This window comes from Batrachochytrium dendrobatidis (assembly GCF_000203795.2).
Source record: "Batrachochytrium dendrobatidis JAM81 unplaced genomic scaffold BATDEscaffold_2, whole genome shotgun sequence".
NCBI lineage: Eukaryota > Fungi > Chytridiomycota > Chytridiomycetes > Rhizophydiales > Batrachochytrium > Batrachochytrium dendrobatidis.
Window position 1 is genome coordinate 865752 of NW_006281100.1, and position 17904 is coordinate 883655.

Genomic DNA, 17904 nt, shown 5'->3' on the forward strand with positions numbered 1-17904 from the left:
TGACTCGCTGTTTCCTTTCATGCCATTTCTTTTTAATCAAAATTCATTCTTTGATATTGTTTAGACATAAACCCCAGTTTACCAATAAACTGAACCTTGCAATAAAAACTATCGATGTAATAAAACCTTTGAACCAGCGTTTATAATTGACCAGGTTCTTGGTTAGTAACATTATATATTTATATTATTTCCAGTCTTTTAATGCTGTGTTATACTTTGTATGCAATAAATGAGTCGGCACTCTAATTCAATTAGAACGCCATAAACTGTCCGAATATTTGGGCACACCGCGTTTTAACAAGTAGTCTAATCTGACCCTAAACTGACAAATGTAGTGCCACAATCCATCATTTTAAACCTATAAAGTAGTTTATAATTATTAAACTCTCAATCAATCATGGACCCAATCCGATTTCCTCCCGATAACGATGAACCACCATGGACAAAGGACATTATCAGTGGTAACTTTGATCGCATGGATAAAGAAGAGTTAAAGCAATGGTTCTCCATTCGTCCAATTCAACTAGCAAATTTTCTTAAAAATTATCATGATGCTCGTCAATGCGATGACCCATTGAAAGATGGCTTTGTTTTTCCTTCTCGATATCTCCGTAGACACAAAAGTTGCACCAAGTCATTGAATGATTCCAGTTATGCATCCGATGATTGTTTGGAAGAAATCGAGTATCCAAGTCCCCTGGCATTTCTTGGCGAGCTATTCAAACCCAAATGTGCCAGTATTTTTGATGCTACAACACAGAACGAAAGCTTAATGCATGCAAATTCTTTTGACCAGTCGCTGCATTCTCAAAACATATCCAATTCAATAACGGGCAGTTGCGACGCTTTTGACAAAAAAGGCCTATCTACATCCTCGAGTGTATCCATTACTGGGAACAGCATAACAGCAGAACCCGAAGGTGATGATACAAGCCAGGTGCCTATAGTCCAGCCCAATCCTCTTCGTAGACAGAGCCTTAAAGATATAGTTCGACTACCTCCTACACGAGCACAATCCCGCATTACTTTTGGATGGACTGATGCTCCAGCTCAATCGCCAGAAACAGACTCCACGTCGTCTGAAAACAATGCTTCCTATACTCCTCAATCGCTACCAGCAATTCCGCCCATGAAAAAGCGAATCATGAATACTGCATTTGATTCTATAGTCACTAAACATATATCAGACTTTCTCGATCTTGCCAAAACGATCAAGACCCAAGTAACTGAAGAGGAGTATACTTTACTCTTGGAATCTATCCATCCATCGTTTACTACCTCTGTACCCGCACAATCTCTTGATAATAGTGATACAGAAAGCACAGATAGCGCAGAAAGCACGGATAGTAACGATGATATCTTTTTACTAGCCGATCCAACTGATGAATTCTCCCACGCCGATTCTTCTGAACTGAATTTATTACCGCATCAAGAACCTCCTAAACTGCGGGAAATCACTCGTGGCGAGATTCGTCGACTTTTACTCGAAAAGGAAGAACGTATCGATAAAGAAGCTGAGCGACGAGAATACACTACAAGAATCCCCTGCAACATTCCACTCAAGTCGTTTTGGGAAGTACTTTCACTCCCGCATACTGAACCAGTGTGGACTTTCCGAGTAGAGAGAGATTTGAGTTCGGTCAGAATTCCTTATCTTTATGCCGAGTGATCTCAAAAAGTTGGCCCATCTGATATAGTTTGCAATAAAACCATCTTTGAATCCATATTGTTTGCCTTGTGATGGAATTGCATTTTTGAGATTAATACTAATTTGGCGCATCCCAAGCAGGACAATTGGAAATAGTTTATAGTACGCCTGGCCGGGTTGTTTTGGCCGAATCAATGGAATAAGATGCGCCTTCAACTCAGATGGTTGGCATACACTGGTAATGGAGTGGAGATGCGTCAATAAGGTGGAGATGCGTTTAAAATGTACGCCAGTTGGTACAGGAAATAATATTAGCCAAGCGTTTGTACTACCATGGCCAACTCTTGGTAGGCACACTCTAGCCCAGAGTTGCCTAATATTGCATGCAATAACTCGATACAAACTTTTATCAAACGAACCTGTTTTTGGTTATTCCATCACATTATTTCTACCAATTACTACTGGATCTCCATTCTTCATCAATGACTACAAACATATCTTGGTCCCTATTAAAGGATACTTTTGGTAATACCGAGTACACCTACAGCCTTTTAATCTACGATGCACTGTTGACTGCTCTGGTGGACAAGGCGCTATTCTTGATAGTTGCAAGCATAGGTTTAGTCGCAGTACTCAAAACCTCTAAAGTAAGCTGTTTTTTTTGCTCTACAATCAAGCGATAATCTAGAGTACAATATACTGCGAGTATATGTTTAGCTAAATACTTTTGTGGATTTTGATATTGGCGTATTCCTAATATTGTGTCTGAATTGATTAGAAGCATACTCAAGAGTCTGATATTTCAAAAGCTTCTTGGTGGTCCAACATTCTTTCACAACTCTGTTATGGACAAAAGGCGCATCAGTCTCTGCCTTCACACCGTTCTAGGCGTTTGGTCGGGCGGCGGTGGAGCTTAAAACCCCATTCACGTCAGCTGGTCACCACGTTTGACTATATTTTGGCAATCTTTAAGCTTGCTCCATTCAGTCGTATCCATCGTAGTAAAAACACAACTGCTTCCTTGGAATCTTATCTCCCAGACCAGATACAAAAGGTAACAAGCCGTCTGACAACTGCCAATGCTTTTTTGATATGGACTGGTTTTGATTTAGTTTTTCAAATATTGCATCTCTAAACTCGTTCTGTATAGTCGGCTCCTATTGACGATATTAATATGGAACAAAAAGTATGTTCCAAAGTATCTTCTCGGCTACATACTCTGCTCAATATGATACCATCTATTTGTTTGCATTCATATGCAGATTGTTTGAATATCATCACATTGGCGTTTAGTCGAATATTCAAATTTACACACCGTAGATTATTCCAAAGACGCCAAAGTAATACGAGACGCAAATCCAATTCAATGATTCGTCGTATCTCGTCTTCTGGCTCCATACGCACCACTATAACCTCGTCGGTGCCTGCCAAAATGGTCAAATCATCACACAACACAACCATCACAGATCAGAAATCACTCTATTCTGAAAAATTATACAAGAATGAATCTGTACCAGACTCATCTCATTCATTACCCATCTCTAATCAGTTATGTGTTACCCAACAGCAGGATATTCGTCCAACTTTTACACATATCCATCCGCTTGTACGCTTCATTTACATTGTTGACACGATTGCAGAATTTGGTTTGCTAGGTGTATCAGCGTGTCTTGTAGGGGTGTTTTTGATGGCGAGTTTTTTATTGATTGCGTGGTGAGATTGTGGTCGAACCACAAGGGCAAAAGCCCGGCTGAAATGGCTGAACAAGAACAGTTATATCAACAAGCACGCCAATATGAACTTTTATGGAGAGAGCAAAGAATTTTAGCCAGTTTGAATGCTCAGCGCACCGAATTGGAAAAACTAGTGGATTTAGTTGAGCTGGATAAATTAGCAGATCTAATCAGGTTGGAAACATTAACGAAGCGAAAAAAACCAATCAGTTTTCAAAACATGCTCAGAAACTATGCTGGTATGATCAACTGTGAAATTTAAAAGTACTTTGCTATTTGATTCTTTAAACCGCCTCTCATTGCTGTTGTGCACTTTTTCTCTCTGGCATTTCTTTATTCAACTCATGTCTATGATTCGCCCATGTTGTTATAACAAACTGTAGTTATTTCAAAGTCTGATCGACACTCGCGCTAGTTCTATTTCAAGTTATTTGCAAAACAAAAATCGATTCATTTGATGCAAAAATAAGTGCCAAATCCAAATTTAAAAATAAACTTGGTTTGATTTTGAAATATTGTTTAATACTATGAACCAAAAAATGCAGTGTTGAAATACACCTGCATCACTTTTTGTCCTACCCAATATGCACATATCATACTTCTGCGGATGTTACAGTTGTATTGAATCCGTTTTGTCGCACACGATCTAATACCATTTGTAACCCCACAATCACTTTACTGTCAATCCTATCTACAGTAGAGTCAATGTATCCTCGAGCGTAGTCCAAATGAGTTTCTAAAGCCTCTGATCGAATCAAAAACGGTGTGGTATTAGTGGCAGCCATAGGCGAGTCCGTTTCAAAAGATGGTGGTTTAGAAGTCTGATTGGGCTCTAAAACACCATCACCTGTGTATTGAAATTGAGTGTCCAAAGCAGAAAGTTGCTCATATCGCTTTCGTGTAATTTCATGCTCTAGTTTAAACGACTCAATCAACTCGCTGTATTTGGAGATACGCCGACGTTGGTCTTGTAAACTGCAAATTTCCCGCTGAATGAGCTGCTCGTTTGTAAGAGGTAAACATAAGGGTTCAGGAATATTTGTATCTGTGGGAGTAGTAATAGAAGTAGGAGCACGACGAACTCGTTTTCCCGATTCATTAACCGAGCTTTTGCGTTTAGACAGTCGTGGTAAATCAGGTTGAGCAAGTTTTTTTAAAGCAGTTGCTCCCGAGTTTGAAAAGTCGTCGTCTTCTACTTCATCAAGTGAAAAATGGTCAACATCAAACATGAGATCCTCGTACGTAAGATTTTCGGGATCATTGATAATATCTATGGAGATGGGCCGGAATGTGCGCTGATGTTTGGTCCGACCGTGAGCAAGACAATTTGAGCGAACAGCAAATCGATGCCCACAATTTCTTACTGGGCACTATTAAAGAGTAAAGCAACGGGATGAGTAACGCAGAGTATAATATCAAGTCTGTTTTTAACGGAACGAGAAGATTAATACGTACCATGAACGGTTTTTCAAGTGTATGTGCTCGCATATGTTCTATAGTTGGATATTTGATTAGTATCATCAAGTCAATGACCATTCATTATGCACATATGTAAAGAAATCAAGTATATCTAGGTCAACATACCAATCATGCGCTGTTGATACTGAAAAGCCTGAGTATTCCAGCATCCATCCCAACGACATCTAAAAGTGCTGTCTCTGTTTGTTCTAGATATGATAATAAATTAAAGATGACAAAGGGAAATCAATAAAGGTCTAAATAATAACATGCATGATAGAAAACCCACTTTGTAGACCATGGAAGAGCTACGAGATGGCCAGCAGCATGTAGCACTAAATCTCGTTGCGTTGGAAAGGTTAATCGACAACCCTCCCATTCGCACATGCAATCAGTCAACATTGCAGAACCATCATCTTGCGACTGTTGCACAGACAGATCTTGTTGGTCAGCCAATTCAGATGAAATCTGAGCAGACTGAGGATCAATGCCTCGCTCGACTAAAGACTGGATAGTCATGGGCACTGCTACAGATTTAGTATTGTGCAAAGGTGAATTCTGCTGTTGCTGGTGCACAATTCCCATATCATCGACCATGACAGTCTCGACATGTGGAGATGGATGGACGGACTGGACATCATTTTGGTTCAAAGGGTATGCGGAAGCATGGTTTGTCTGCAACTGAGCAGGACTGTGTTTGTTTCGAGTGTCGTCAGCTTGCAACAACCGACTATTAGAGTATGAATCAAGATGATGGTTTGAATGGAAGGGCAGATGAGCAATGGCTGGTTGCTCAGCAGCTCGAGCAATAAGGAATTCATGTTCATGTGAGTCGGTGCTCTCCATGACTGCTGTAGCATTAATGGAAGGATCTGCAGTGTGATGAGAGTCTTGCACTTCAGCCCTAATGGCTAGCGACATGTTTTCTGTATTAGTAGTGTGAGCAGAGGACGGAGCACGAACACTTGGATGCGACGCATCTGTCACTGCAGATGGTATTCTGACTGGCACAACTTGTCTGCATTGGTCTTGTATTTGACAAGTATCAAGTAGATGAGCATTGACATTCATATCTGAAACCTCTATACCAGACATAGGAGTGGTATAAGTAAAACTCGGAGATAATGCAGTACTGTCCAGTTTGGTATTTCCCGCAAGTTTACTATTTATTGAAACCAAGTTGGATTCGGTTCTTGGTGTGTTCACAGCTATCATGTCTGAGTAAACCAGCGAGAAATTTACAAGTTAACAAGAGACTATAACCAGATAGAAGAATCCTCATTAGAACAAGTGCTGTGTACTATTCTCAACTTGTTCCTCATCATTGTGATGATGGATTGAGTATTCATCGTTGAATACATGCGGCTTTAGCGACCGTATCTTCAAGTTTCCCAAATTCGACGGCTTACTATTCAATCCGTACACTCACACAATGTATTCAAGTTTATTGTTATCCTATTCGAATACAGCCTTTAACGAAATACATCGATTCATTCTAGCCCTTAACATAGGGCTGACTAATGCGAATCCTTACCAAACTATACAAGCTTGTGGCTGCACAGCTTTTGTCATGACAAAAATGACTATTTATAGTACAAGTCGAAAACTAAAGCGCAGCCTATTTTGCTTTAACAAGTTTGCGACCTTTGTGAATCAATTCCTAATTCAGAGTAGTTATGCATTGGCAGTTAATTGTCTTGGCAGCAATAAACTTTGTGACTATTTTAGCCGCTCCAACTGACGACAAGTGCGTGCAGGATTCACCCGATGATCAAATCAACATAGAGGAATTCGTTATGGTAGAGCTTCCCACCACCAGCGATATCGAATCGAAGCTCCTACTGATGAGCACACCTGAATTGGAAAACGAGAAAATCTACTTTGAATATAGAGCCGGTGAAATACAAAGATCGATTTGCCAAGCAACTTGGAATCAACAGAAATACGCACAAAAGTGCGACAAGATTCGAAAGCGGATTGAAAACCTCAAGTCCAAGTACTTGCTGATAAAGCAGTTCGACCATCAGTCGCCAAATCCCGATCGTGTTCCTATGAAGCTTGCACTAAAAAAGGAACTGAAACAGCTGAAGGAAGACTATTTGGAATGCTATCGTATGCTACAACATTGGACTGAATGTGTCACAAAAGTACGAAATACTGAAAAGGAATGGAAAGCAGACACTGTTTTAATGAATGCCGAATTGGATAGGCGAAAAGCTGATGCGTCGTTATCGTATTTCGAATGGGTAGGCGCCTGGTTTCGTAACTAATCGTGTAAACACAATCCCATGTATAGTACTGACTACGGGATTATTGCCATTTCAAAGACTCAGCATTGATTCAATCTAATATATAGCAATGTTTGTACTGATGTAACAATAGTCTAATAAAATTGAAATTGATGTGGTATTCATTATACGCTGTATTGAAGTACATAGATCTGAAGGGATAGCAACCCTAACCCTTGGATTACAACTGGTAATAAGTACACAAGTTTGTCAGCAACTATCGCAATCAGTGTGTATCATGCGTTTAAAGTTGTATTCACGTAAAACTCGTTCAACCACACCTTTGTGTATGGTCAGGTTTGGTGATATTCTCTCATCAGTGGATCATTTGCTGGCTTGGATGGTAAAAACACCCATCTCATTTGATCTTACCGACACATTTTTTGGCACTCCACCTATACGGTTTATGCATTGATCCGAAACAAATGTGCAATTTACAAACGAATAATTCATGGCTTTGAAATGCTGCAATAATAATCTGCTTGATACTATCTGGATGTTTTCAAAGCATGGCGGTGATGGTTTCTGACAGTATCATCCCTTTTATTACCAATCATGGCTGTGCATATACCCATTGTGAGTCCTTACACTAGTCACATCAAGATGTCATGCCTCGAAATATCGAGATCGCAACTAGCCAATATCATTCATCTTGCTGGAAAAACTGCAAGCCTGCCAAAACCCACTTTCATTTAAATGTATTCAACTATGCATTCCTTTTCCATTGCGAATCCAAGCATCAATTATTATCTTAGTGAAAACCTTATTTGGAAAATCTGCTAGTTCTGATTCTGATGGTATTCTTTGAAGCTGCTGCAAATGCATCGGTAAACATGTTTCCTCCACTGCTACTATGTGTAGTTCCTGAAATGGATAATGCAGTTTCTTCTAGCCAATCTAACGATCCACGAATATCTGCACTAAAAACACATATGCATGGGATGGTTACTTTTGTGGATTCATTTGCAAGCATATTCACAAGCACTTATATTTGCCTAGTTTCAGCAGTATACATCTGATCAATAAACAGGGGCTTTCAATACATACATTTGTTGAGAGAGTCTTTGTACAGTAAGCATATCCTGTGAGATATCGTCCACTACTTGGACAAATTCAGAAGTGTGAACAATGTTTTCCTCGACAGCATCGCATAGTTTATCTACAGCGACCTTGTGTAGCTCAACACTTTCCAATGTATATCCAGATATCTATATTAGTTGACAAGACAACCCAATTAGTCGCATGTAGCATCAATGAATTGAACCCAAGAGATCAGCTTGCCTCCTTCAACCTGATTTGGAGATTCTGAATCAGTTGGGCAAGTTCCTGTCCAATCGTTTCCGCTTGGAGCTCAATCTCTTCTAGCAAGCTGGGATCCAAGGGTACGCTAAAGGAACTCTCTCTCAATACAGGTGTACATAGATTAGGAGTGGCTACAGATGACATGCCCGCTACGCTGCTTTACAAGAATAGTTTGAATGTTAAAAATGCGAGATTGATAATCAGCTGCCAATTCAGATTGGCAGTGTAAAATAATTTGCAGATTATTCTAGTGTAATATATTCACTAGTCTTGCATTTCCGACCTTGACATACACCATCGACAACTTTTTGCTCACTGACAATGTCTACTATTCATGCTTTCTCCACGTGATTGTCAAGGTCGCTTGTAAACTTGAGTTCTTAGCAACTCAAATTTCAAGTAATTCAAACATCTTCAAGCACTGTTGTATATTGGTACAATAGTACAAACCACTAAAATAACATATATTCACTTGAAATATCAAGCACTATTTAATAATGCGATTGGAATCGCCATCTATCTTTGGAAATAAACTGCCTTTACATTTCGTTGGCAGTATCATTCTAATTATTGCCATAGCATGCAACGTCCCATGTATATGGGCTTTATCTGATATCAATAGCCTTACATGGTATCCATCACTAGACGCTCCATCACCGTGCCTTTTCTTTACAAACATCACTGCCTTCTCCGGAGTCATTACACATAGCTCGGTTATACCACAGCCGCTATACCAACCTTTCAGCAATTGTATATGGGTAATCAACGCACCACTACAAAAGCAAATTGTCCAGGTATTCAATCATTGTAGCTGAAAACTCTTGTATTGGCTTCAACATTCCAAACCTATTGTCTTGAAATTCCTCGACGCGTTTATCATGAATAACCAAATGATATGGTTACAGGCTAAACAGCAATGCAACTAACCTAATCCTAACTGTTATCATTTTATTAAAACCCATTGTTTTTCTATCAATATTTGGTTAAAGTTGCAATTTAGTAGCTTTGCGACGGAATGTGGGTAAGCCGATCAACACAATAGCACTTGTATCACATTATTCCACTGCTCAAATGCGTTGCTGAATTGACCGTTTGGTTTAGGAAAAGTCATTGTTTTAGTCAATATAAATCTTACAATATTTAAATTTAGATGGGATTTTGTATCGATATACGACGGCCCCGCAACTTCATCTCCACCACTAGCAGTACTTTGTGGAAATCGATCATTAGCGTATGGTTATAACGATACATTTGTCTCTACAGGATCCTCCATGACAGTTATGTTTACAAGTGATTCGCTAGTCAATACGAATGGGTTTATTGGTGTATTTCAATCTCAAAGTAAAAACAGTCAAACTTTGAACTGATATCAACTGCGATTACCGAGACATGTTTATGAGCTGTATAAATGCTAATCAATAGTTGGTGATGGATAATTAGATGCTACAGAAACATGTGATGTTTTATCAGACTGTGGGTCTAATGGGCAGTGCAACAATGGATTGTGTCTGTGCAATTCCGGTTACTACGGAGCATACTGCCAACACGCATTTTCAGACATGACTGTGTTTTCTCCACGACAGCAGCATGCAGTAGCGTATGATAAGACACTTGATGTAAGCAAGCATTTTAAATGTCTGTCAGTATTTACACTTTTATCAAAAATGCTTGACATTCTAACTGCATTGTCTTTGGGATTGGCATTCATGTGATTAGGTCATGTATTTAACATTTGGAAGAAATTGGACAGATTATTACTCAGACATGTGGGCATATAGTTTTGGTACGTAGGTGATCAATGTGACTTGTTTAAAATGTACAGAATCGATTATTGCTAAATGTTGAATGCTTTAGCAAATGCTACATGGAGCAAATTGTTACCTGGAAACACTACAGATGATGCACCATTGGCTAGGCAAGTAATCACAACTTTCTGGAATAGCAACCACACAATCTAACGTGTTAAACCTGTACAATCAATTTTGTATAAAGGAGTGGACACACCTCATGGGTGTTCAATTCAACGTTGATGATATATGGAGGTAGTTCAAACTATCGTGCAATGACTGACCTTTGGTCATTTGATCCAGGTGAATATAAATGATTCATTTATCATCAAAAGCACTCACGATCAGTGTTTAAATATAAGCCGAGTGTATGTGTACTGATCCAATTTTTTGAATTCAACATTATAGTCATAAAATCATGGAAATCAATTCAATCTTCCATTAGCAGTTCACCTACACCAACAATGGACTCGTCAACAGTAGTGGTAGTAAAAAGCCAGTCATACCAGTTATATGTTTACGGTGGATTTGATGCACTTGGATACTTTACACGAGTCTTGTCAATGTTTGATTCAGGTAAACATATCAGATAGACTGTTGAATCATTACAATTCACAGCCTTGTAATGGAATCAATATACGAAATGTCCTAACTTTTGGATTGATTTATACAAATTTGTATAGCTACGCTCAAATGGACTAATCTGGCTTCTGGACCGATTGCACTTGCTGGTGGAACAGGCGTCTATAACGAAAAAACCAACACGATTCAATTTTTCTCAGCTTATCCGCTTCTTCTTACCGACAGTATCTTGCAAAGACATCAGTATGTTTTTGAATACTCCATTTCAACCGATACATGGTCACAGAACGCTGTTCAGGGAATTTCACATAATCGATACTTGGCTCAAGCTGTTTATATTGATCAGGAATACGCAATCATGTTTGGCGGACAGGAAAAGGGATGGGATTCGTCGCGAATTGACGACGATTGTTTTTCTGGAGAAATGCAGATACTGGATATAGGTAAGTTGATTTGCAATGCAATACAAAAGCAAGGAACTAACAAATTTAATTGATGTCAATCAAATATGCTATGCCTACCACATTTATTCAGCTTGTGGTACGTGGTCGTACTATGATGACCCAACAGTGACTAGATACAGAAGGCTTGGATTTGGGATGGTCATGCGGAATAATTCATTGGTTTTAGTTGGTGGTTCAGACGGAGTACTCAAAAATGATATAGTTCAAATTAATCTTTCTACTTTACCTCAGCCTAGTACAGTCCCTCCTGATGGTCAATGCAATCTTGTTTCTGGGAATTTGACTCTGCCACCCCAATGCAAACCTACAGTGAATCGTGACATATGTCGAGGTAGTTTCTGTTTATTTGGAAAATATTGGTTTAACATGCATCTGCTAGGTGAATACGCTGATTTTCTTGAATTTAAACAATCATGGTTCAATGTATACTTTAGCTCAAACGTATTGCTCTGCCGAATTTGCATGCTCGACATGCTCGGAAAGACTGTACTGTGGATGGTGCAACGATAGATGTGGATTCGACAACTCCACACTTCCATTACCCAATCTCCAAATATCTCAAAACATGTCTTTTGTGAATTTGTGTTTAGCAGCAACCTCGATAAAATCGCCAAACTCATGTCCAGCAGGTATATCTTTGTTCAAGCACATGAATGGAATATTTCTGTAGTGGTGCAACGTGTTAACTTGACAATTATGAATATGTATCAAATGTGTTGGGTCTATAGCTTCGATTATAACAACCACTAACCCTCAGACTGCAAATATATCATACGGGAACTTTCATGACTATATATTCACTATAACTGATCCAACATTGAGCAAGTAACATCCCTTTCTAGTGTTGATTTAATATCTAATCCAAGGCAATTTGATCACAGTAAATAGACTAACATATTGACCCGACACATTGTTTTAAAAAGACGTAGATGTAATACTATCTAATTTATCATCGCCATTTGTAATGCTACGATCCACGATTATTGCTGTGCGTCCATCAACTCCGACATCTACTGCAGGGAAACTGACATTCAATTCAACCATGCTTAAAGGTTACCTTGGTCCAATTACAATCCGTATATCCTATAACAATGATGTAGGTGTGTACCCACTGCCACCTTCTCCAGCACGTATGATGAATCAATTCAACTCGACAACATACATGCTGTCTATTCTATATACAAGCCCTGGTGTGACAAATAGCAATCCAGCAACTGTTGCATTTCCTTTATCGGATATTGCAACGTTGGTGCTGATTTTTCTCGCAGGGATATTTATGAGTGTAGGCGCCTCATATTTGTTGCGATATTCAAGAGAGCATTTTTTGCGAAGACAGTTTGCAGGAACTAGAGCAGGACATGGTGCTCTAGGAGCACCAGCGGCTTTGCCCAAAGATCCGCCTAGAATGTATCGATTAATGGTTGATTTGGGAAGTGGGGCGGGTATCAAATGGTATGGAGCTGCAATGAGCCAAGCATCCATTTGCTCTATTGATATTTCAGATAATTATGTGAACCCCAGCAAGAATGATCGAAAATCAGTCATCGATGTGTTTCCGCATCCGATTTCAGGGGCTTACAACGGAACCAACACTACTTTACAAAAAACCATTCCGCGAGTCTTGGTTACACGGCCGCCAACACGTTGGGTAAGCTTGTATTTTGAGCTGGACAAAATAAAAGTCTTGCCGCTCAACTAACTTGTTTATAGCCTATCAGTGTTGAAAATTTAACAAACAGGCATCCCAATACCATGCATCCTCTAGCTAGTACAACCTGCTTTATACTCTATCCTGGTGCAGAGAAATACATTAGACAAGGTGATCTGCCTGTCATGGCATTAGGAACACACATATTTAAAGTGTATCCAGTAGAGTATCCAGTCAAGTCAAAGCTGGACGAGATGAGCATAGAAGATGGATCGGTAGAAAAAAATCGACATCAGACACTTGCACAGCGGAGTGGGCTGATCATTAAAACAATATTTACTAGTACAAATCACTGAAATAAACAAAACCACCGTTTAAATTAAATCCCGATCGAGTGTAATAGACTATCTAGCATTAGAATTCAAACCAATCTGTATGAAAACACCCAATGCAATCAGCAACACGTATAAAAAATAAAGATTATATATTTGGTGTATTGTTTTGCAAACAGTCTGCATCAGTCTGCCATTCAGGGTTTACCATTGGTGGTACTGACTGATTCATCGTTCATTCGAGACATTAGGGGATTTCCTCCCCTTTCCTCGTCATTCTTTTGTTCTACTTTACCAACTTCTGGAACAACTCCACCATTCAGCAGTATTTCCTCGTCGCTCAAAGACTTTAGCCGGCTTGCCAACACAGAAACGCCAGCAAAAATCACACACACACTAAAGATAAACAGTGCGTATTGCTTGGTGTTGAATCCTCTAAATTCATCAAAGTAGATTCCACCACCAACAACATCAAATAATGTCCACACAACGTAGAATACTGGGATTTGCAAAAGTGCGTCGTACCGTTGAAGACCCATATTGATCCAGTATATTTGACTTACAGCAGTAACAACCGTCACACCTGTAATCAACCACGATCCAAAGTTGTTGAACTGGTTGTTACCTTCAAAAAAAGTGGCTGAAAGCAGATGGACTGTAGCTTTTGCAAAAAGAACAGTAATGGTTGCCATTAAACCGCCGAGCGAGGCATAGCTAAAAGGAAGAATCACTCGAACAGCAATTGAGCTGAGCGAGATTTTGTGCTTGAGTCGTGGAACAAGTTTGATATTTTTGAGAAAAATAATGAATGGAAGCTGGTTGAATGCATTACGGATAGACTGCAAACACTTCAATCTATGCGGTTTGAAGGATTTTACTGTCGATGTGGATGTTGGTTCACGAGATAGAGAAATAGGTGGCATCATGGGATGATGCTCAATATGAGTGTCGTGCGAATGCCTGGAAGATATTCCAAATGGAGTAGGTCGACCAGGAACAGTAGCAATTTGGCCTAAATGGTGTATCGTATCATCGGCTTGGTCTTGAGACGAGGCACAAACAGCCTCATGTATGTCATTGCTGCAATCCAATGAAGGAGATCGAGTATCAACTTTAGCAGTCTGGCTTACATTCTCGAATCCGCCAATAGATGATGTTTTGGGGACGACTGGAAGAAAGCTTGCACTGGCATTGGGTGCGGACGTGCTGAGCGACGGCGTGTTGGATTGTGTCGTTTTTTGCTTGTTGGCATCATCAACAACAAAAGTAAGACATACCGAGTACACTGACCGGCCATCAGAATTTTTAGCATTCAATAGATTACCAACCGTGTTTTCTTTAGGAATGAATCTCGAAGCATCTCCATTTTGTAATTCTTCTCCAAAGCCAGATTTGAGGGGAGATGGAGCCTCTGCAAGTGTTAGAGTACGCCGAGTTTCACCATCTGATGTCATGCGTTCACGAACACTCACAGTCAGTCCATTTATATTATCCGCAATCACAGGCACCTGGGCATCGCTCTCATCACTAGGCCGATCTTCGTCATTTCCATCCCCATTTGTTTCAACCTTGATAAGTCGTCCAGCAAGTGTTTCCTTGATTGTTGCAGCAGTTGGTTCATCTACAATATCCAAATTCTTTTCCACTATGACAATAGTACAAAATACGACGGCAATCAAGGTACTTGTCACTACTAAAAACGCAATGGTTGGAACACGACGAAACAGTGCCATCAACACGCAAAGGTTGTAGTCTTTGCCGCTAACACCAGCAAATGCTACAACCATACTTGATCCACCCACAATCAAAATCACACCAACAACATCTTTGTATGTCCATTTTTCGTTGTTAAGCAACGGTGCAATAATTACGTTCACCACAAGAGAAATAGATCCTAATGGAGCAACAAGAGACTGAGCAGCAAATTGCAAAGCGATAAAGTTTAAAAAGTTTCCAATAATAAACACCAGCATTCCCAACATCCATGCTGGGCTACGTAGCAGACTGCTGAAATTGAGCTTCTTTTCAAATTCTGGTGTGTTTCCCATGCTAAGACGATGAGCTCGATGATCATTTGTAGACTTGGCTCGAGGAACAGGTGCTGGGTACTTGCCGTTTGCTAATTTAGTATTTTCTGCTCCTGACTTGGGTTTCAATGCATCCTGAGAAACGATTTCATCCTGGTCAGCTTGCTGATTCAAAACAGTGCTATATTCGGATGTTTCTGGAAATCCTGTACGATCATAATCGGTGTGAGCTACTTTATTCTCTGACTGCGTAAGAGTTAAATGTGATGAATCTAGAGCAACAATGGGTGCATTCGTTGATGATGCTTCGAATGTATTAAGATGCTCACGAGACTTGGAGAAATCTTGCGTTTGAGACACGTTGGTAGTAGGACGAGCAAAAGAATCGGTCGTGTGTGCTTTTGAAGTTGGCAAACCATCCAACAAAAGATTTGTTTCACCAGGATTAGGCCGAAGATCGCCTGTTGTGGTTGGATTAGGACTTCGGCTGTTGGAATTGAAGGTAGATTCAGGCATGTTTATGGTAGATAACTCATCCGTTTGAGTCGAAGCTGGGGGAGGCGACTCTGATGGAGTACGACGACCAAATGGCAAACTAGCAAATGAATATTTCCGATACAAATCAGAAAGGCCTACACGAAAAGAAGTAATTTTGCGAACCACGTTGGATCGCTGCTGTTCTTTTTTCTTGACAAACTTTTCTTGACGCTTTCGCAATGCCAATTTTTGCAGATTAAGACCAATGTTAAGAGTAGCTGCACCAACCAGAGTGATAATGACACCAATCCACTGAGTAGAGCGCTCACTAACTGGAGCACATGTTAAATGATCTATAGTTGGATCAGGAGAAGCGGAGCAAGTATGATCAATACTACAAATATCGAGAAAAGAGCCTAGTTGTGAGCAAGCATCATGGTCTGTTGCACCACCACAACAAGAGTTTCCCACGTGTTGATCTGGAAGATTAATTATGCCAAATGTAGGGTCATAGTTGAAAAGTGGATCGGAAATTCGCGAGCAAGTAGATGCAATCGTGCAGTATGATGGACTGCAAATTGAGTTCATATATCCCGTCATGTTAGCAACGGAACCTGTTGGTAAAAGTGATGCGGAAGCATTTCGTGCTACTGTCCGTCTGATATATTCATAAACACTACAATCCGATGACCTTGAACAAAGCTCACCTAATTAAAAAATGAAAAGATCAGTAAAATTAAGCTAGAAACATGCAGGTATCTGCATTCATATCTATGCAACATAAAACACTAATAGGATTGCTAAGTTGCATAACAAACAGCCAGCCTCGTGATAATTTACACCAAATTTACTGAACATTGGGTGATTGACATGCATAGTTGCATTGCCGAGATATTCTCAAACTAGAGCGCGAACGTATCCGAGATTTTAGGATACAATAGGGAATTGGATTGAGGAAGTTAAACCAATATCTGGATGAATACGATGATTGTACAATGTATGGTCACACCAAAAGAAAAGATGATAAACTCGGTTCAAAATTATAGTTTGATTGTGCATCATATGATGGACACTGTTTGAAACAGTAATTGAAGATGTCTATTGAAGAAATAGTCAATTTGTAGTAGGAAAGCACAGCGAATATTTAGTCATTGTCTACTCCAAAGCGGAGCAGAGGCAATCACTGCAAGGTCAACAATGTTGCATTTTACGTGAATATGGCAAGTCGGCCGAATCGCTTGGCCGATGCTTTGTTGCAAAAATAAAAGGGTTGGCAATTTCGACTTTGACCATTCAAGGATCCGACAATAATGATGGACCAACAATGGAATTCACAATACTGATGCATCAAAGCGAGTGCTTTGGTAGTTACCGTGATGTTTAGATGCATTGTCAATGGACTACAAAGCATTCCAAATGAAATAGAATGTCGAGTCATCATCAACGCCCATGCAAGTATTGGAATCTCGATCAATTTGCATCAAAAATGATAGTGGAAACTGGATTATAAAACCAATTTATATTGACTGAATGGTCTCCATCATTTTCAACAGAAAGAATATGCTACAGTGACTAAAGCGGCTAGCTAATTGTGCTAAAAATAGCCAGTATAAAAAAAGATCGTTACATAAATGCTGTAGGGAAAGTTGCAGTTGGCTCGAGTCAATGCAGTGCCATGTGCACTGAATGAATGCTCGACAGGAGGCATTTCATGTCATTAAGCGATACTATGGGAATGATAGCAATAGGATCGAATGTACTATTGATGGCAATATAATTACTCACCAGCAGCCACAACGTATTTACACATGGCATTCACGCACAGATATCCGCCGGGCTGTGGACCAGGAGCCCATCCAGCAAGACGTTTGTTGTATACAGCACAGTCTTCGTCAGCAATGCAAGGACCAGAAATGGCGGATTGTGGTAGTGCATCGGCAAGGACCAAAGGTGCAGCAATCCAAATGCTTGATAACAGCGAGAGCAACAGCATTAATGGCAGTGGATATAGCGTATTTCTGCAATTCATTTAGTTTGAGTATGTGATGACAATGGTTGGCAACGGCCTCAATGCTCGGCTGAATGTATTATAATAGATTAACTTGTTTTACAACTGTATTCATGTAAAATGGAACTAAATAAGGAAGTCAAATTATAT

General features: G+C 39.8%; 7 protein-coding genes across 7 annotated transcripts; 4 read left to right on the forward strand and 3 right to left on the reverse strand.

Annotated features, from left to right (window-relative positions):
- Positions 1-397: 397 nt before the first annotated feature.
- BATDEDRAFT_86627 (uncharacterized protein) lies at positions 398-1669 on the forward strand (the record flags this gene model as incomplete). Its single annotated transcript, XM_006676853.1, has 1 exon — positions 398-1669. The coding sequence occupies one exon, from the start codon at positions 398-400 to the stop codon at positions 1667-1669; it is 1272 nt and encodes a 423-aa protein (XP_006676916.1).
- A 461-nt stretch (positions 1670-2130) lies between these two features.
- On the forward strand, positions 2131-3891 carry BATDEDRAFT_86218 (uncharacterized protein; the record flags this gene model as incomplete). The annotated part of the gene is made up of 3 exons (XM_006676854.1): positions 2131-2295; positions 2427-2702; positions 2799-3891. The coding sequence occupies 3 exons, from the start codon at positions 2131-2133 to the stop codon at positions 3363-3365; spliced, it is 1008 nt and encodes a 335-aa protein (XP_006676917.1). The 3' UTR covers positions 3366-3891.
- Positions 3892-3974: 83 nt separating this feature from the next.
- On the reverse strand, positions 3975-6054 carry BATDEDRAFT_86453 (uncharacterized protein; the record flags this gene model as incomplete). The annotated part of the gene is made up of 4 exons (XM_006676985.1): positions 3975-4751; positions 4837-4874; positions 4966-5048; positions 5129-6054. The coding sequence occupies 4 exons, from the start codon at positions 6052-6054 to the stop codon at positions 3975-3977; spliced, it is 1824 nt and encodes a 607-aa protein (XP_006677048.1).
- A 461-nt stretch (positions 6055-6515) lies between these two features.
- BATDEDRAFT_86628 (uncharacterized protein) lies at positions 6516-7109 on the forward strand (the record flags this gene model as incomplete). Its single annotated transcript, XM_006676855.1, has 1 exon — positions 6516-7109. The coding sequence occupies one exon, from the start codon at positions 6516-6518 to the stop codon at positions 7107-7109; it is 594 nt and encodes a 197-aa protein (XP_006676918.1).
- A 781-nt stretch (positions 7110-7890) lies between these two features.
- BATDEDRAFT_86452 (uncharacterized protein) lies at positions 7891-8378 on the reverse strand (the record flags this gene model as incomplete). The annotated part of the gene is made up of 3 exons (XM_006676986.1): positions 7891-8047; positions 8175-8335; positions 8358-8378. 3 exons carry the CDS (start codon positions 8376-8378, stop codon positions 7891-7893), a joined length of 339 nt encoding a protein of 112 aa, XP_006677049.1.
- Positions 8379-8926: 548 nt separating this feature from the next.
- On the forward strand, positions 8927-13266 carry BATDEDRAFT_22896 (uncharacterized protein; the record flags this gene model as incomplete). Its single annotated transcript, XM_006676596.1, has 12 exons — positions 8927-9060; positions 9419-9450; positions 9531-9770; positions 9870-10045; positions 10146-10216; positions 10476-10519; positions 10625-10792; positions 10900-11241; positions 11333-11593; positions 11697-11891; positions 12186-12910; positions 12973-13266. The coding sequence occupies 12 exons, from the start codon at positions 8927-8929 to the stop codon at positions 13264-13266; spliced, it is 2682 nt and encodes an 893-aa protein (XP_006676659.1).
- A 173-nt stretch (positions 13267-13439) lies between these two features.
- BATDEDRAFT_22897 (uncharacterized protein) lies at positions 13440-17739 on the reverse strand (the record flags this gene model as incomplete). Its single annotated transcript, XM_006676597.1, has 2 exons — positions 13440-16453; positions 17532-17739. 2 exons carry the CDS (start codon positions 17737-17739, stop codon positions 13440-13442), a joined length of 3222 nt encoding a protein of 1073 aa, XP_006676660.1.
- Between the last annotated feature and the right edge of the window lie 165 nt (positions 17740-17904).